At 50.2% G+C, this 2,500-nt stretch overlaps 1 protein-coding gene across 1 annotated transcript in view; it reads left to right on the top strand.

Annotated features, from left to right (window-relative positions):
* Positions 1-1,414, top strand: part of LOC306918967 (abl interactor 1-like) — a gene marked incomplete at its 3' end in the record, with an annotated part of 14,365 nt that extends 12,951 nt beyond the window's left edge. The window contains exon 8 of the mRNA XM_079531804.1: positions 1,297-1,414. Coding sequence (XP_079387930.1) covers positions 1,297-1,414 — 118 coding nt within the window. The remainder of the gene's footprint in view (positions 1-1,296) is intronic.
* Between the last annotated feature and the right edge of the window lie 1,086 nt (positions 1,415-2,500).

Below are 2,500 nucleotides of genomic sequence, written 5' to 3'. Positions count from 1 at the left end.
CACACACACTCCCTGGATGCCAACAATGAACCTCTGCCACACATTTTCCAGAACGGCCTGTTATAGCGCCACCTGGAGGCTGACTTTTGAAAAACAATGTTTTTGATATTACTCCTCCATATTTTGTCCAAAAATCCCGCAAATCGTTACACAGTATCTCTATAGTCATGTGTTCAAGACGGATCTGTCCGATATTTCATATTCCATCCTGATTGGCTAACATTGGCTTTCAAAGTTTACAGGATTGGCGCCATCAACAGGTGGATTTTTGCAAAACACAATTTTTTGAACAAAATGCCTCAAATCATCCAATTGCCATCCAAGGCGTAAGAAGAAATGTCACCCTTTTCACATTGACCTATTATAGCGCCACCAGGAGGCCACAACCTGCCCTGCCCTGGTGGAGACCTGTCCTATTATAGCGCCACCAGGAGGCCACAACCTGACCTGCCCTGGTGGAGACCTGTCCTATTATAGCGCCACCAGGAGGCCACAACCTGACCTGCCCTGGTGGAGACCTGTCCTATTATAGCGCCACCAGGAGGCCACAACCTGACCTGCCCTGGTGGAGACCTGTCCTATTATAGCGCCACCAGGAGGCCACAACCTGACCTGCCCTGGTGGAGACCTGTCCTATTATAGCGCCACCAGGAGGCCACAACCTGACCTGCCCTGGTGGAGACCTGTCCTATTATAGCGCCACCAGGAGGCCACAGCCTGACCTGCCCTGGTGGAGACCTGTCCTATTATAGCGCCACCAGGAGGCCACAACCTGACCTGCCCTGGTGGAGACCTGTCCTATTATAGCGCCACCAGGAGGCCACAGCCTGACCTGCCCTGGTGGAGACCTGTCCTATTATAGCGCCACCAGGAGGCCACAGCCTGACCTGCCCTGGTGGAGACCTGTCCTATTATAGCGCCACCAGGAGGCCACAACCTGACCTGCCCTGGTGGAGACCTTTCCTATTATAGCGCCACCAGGAGGCCACAACCTGACCTGCCCTGGTGGAGACCTGTCCTATTATAGCGCCACCAGGAGGCCACAACCTGACCTGCCCTGGTGGAGACCTGTCCTATTATAGCGCCACCAGGAGGCCACAACCTGACCTGCCCTGGTGGAGACCTGTCCTATTATAGCGCCACCAGGAGGCCACAACCTGACCTGCCCTGGTGGAGACCTGTGCCCCGAGGGGGACTTTATCTACTTATTTGTAGTTCCATTCAACAACATCTCGTTTGTTTTTGTAGTTTTATTTTCATTTATTTTTTAACAACTGTTGACCTTTGCCCTCTCAGTGGTGGAGGAGAACAGTTTCCCCGCCTCCTGCTGATGACATCATGCCTCCTCCAGCCAATCAGGAGACAGAGCTGGACCTGCCGGCCCCGCCCCCTCCTCCACCTCTAGATGAAGACGGTAAGCTGCAACACGATTGGCTGGGGGAGTTGTCAATCACCCCATAGCTACGCTATAAGCTAAAGCTTTTTTTTTTTTTTACGGTCTGTCTGTCTGTCTGTCTGTCTGTCTGTCTGTCTGTCTGTCTGTCTGTCTGTCTGTCTGTCTGTCTGTCTGTCTGTCTGTCTGTCTGTCTGTCTGTCTGCCTGCCTGCCTGCCTGTCTGTCTGTCTGCCCGTCTGCCTGTCTCTCTGTCTCTCTGTCTCCCTGCCTGTCTGTCTCTCTCAGAGGTCAGGAGGTCAGGTGGGCGTCGCTCTCTCTCCACTGCTCGCTCGGTCTCGCTGAGGCTCCGCCCTCGCCCCGCTACTCGCTCTCTCTTCAGCCAATCACGTAAGCTCTCTTCCTGCCAATCAGCCAATCACGTAAGCTCTCTTCCCTGCCAATCAGCCAATCACGTAGGCTTCTGGAGGCCGCCGGCCAATAGCAGTTCAGTAGCTGAATAATGACCTACCTAATTAACCAATTAAAAACCTAGCTACCTAATTAATGTACTAATTAATCTGGTTCCACATTCCATTGATCGTTCTATTGATCAGTGAAATGAAGACATTGATCAATGAAGGTCATTGTGTTCATACAGACCAGTGTGGTTTTTGGCAGCAAATTTAGATTTTAGTTTTAGTTTTAATTTAGTTTTAGTCACATTTTAGTCACCTGGAATGTTTTAGTGTTAGTCTAGTCGAATAAATATCATAAGAATTTAGTCGACTAAATCTGCAGTTGATTCAGTCGACTAAAATGTATTTTGATGTCGTCGTAATGAATAATTTTACACTTGCCAGCAACCAAGTGTAAAATGACTCATACTGGATCTCTTGTCCACTAGGTCCCTTCCTAACTGGATCTCTTGTCCACTAGTCCCTTCCTAACTGGATCTCTTGTCCACTAGTCCCTTCCTAACTGGATCTCTTGTCCACTAGTCCCTTCCTAACTGGATCTCTTGTCCACTAGTCCCCTTCCTAACTGGATCTCTTGTCACTAGTCCCTTCCTAACTGGATCTCTTGTCCACTAGTCCCTTCCTAACTGGATCTCTTGTCCACTAGTCCC

The sequence above is a fragment of the Electrona antarctica genome, assembly GCF_951216825.1.
Source record: "Electrona antarctica genome assembly, contig: scaffold_110, whole genome shotgun sequence".
Lineage (NCBI taxonomy): Eukaryota > Metazoa > Chordata > Actinopteri > Myctophiformes > Myctophidae > Electrona > Electrona antarctica.
Note: the sequence above shows the minus strand (reverse complement) of the source record. Positions and strands in the feature narration are given on the sequence as shown.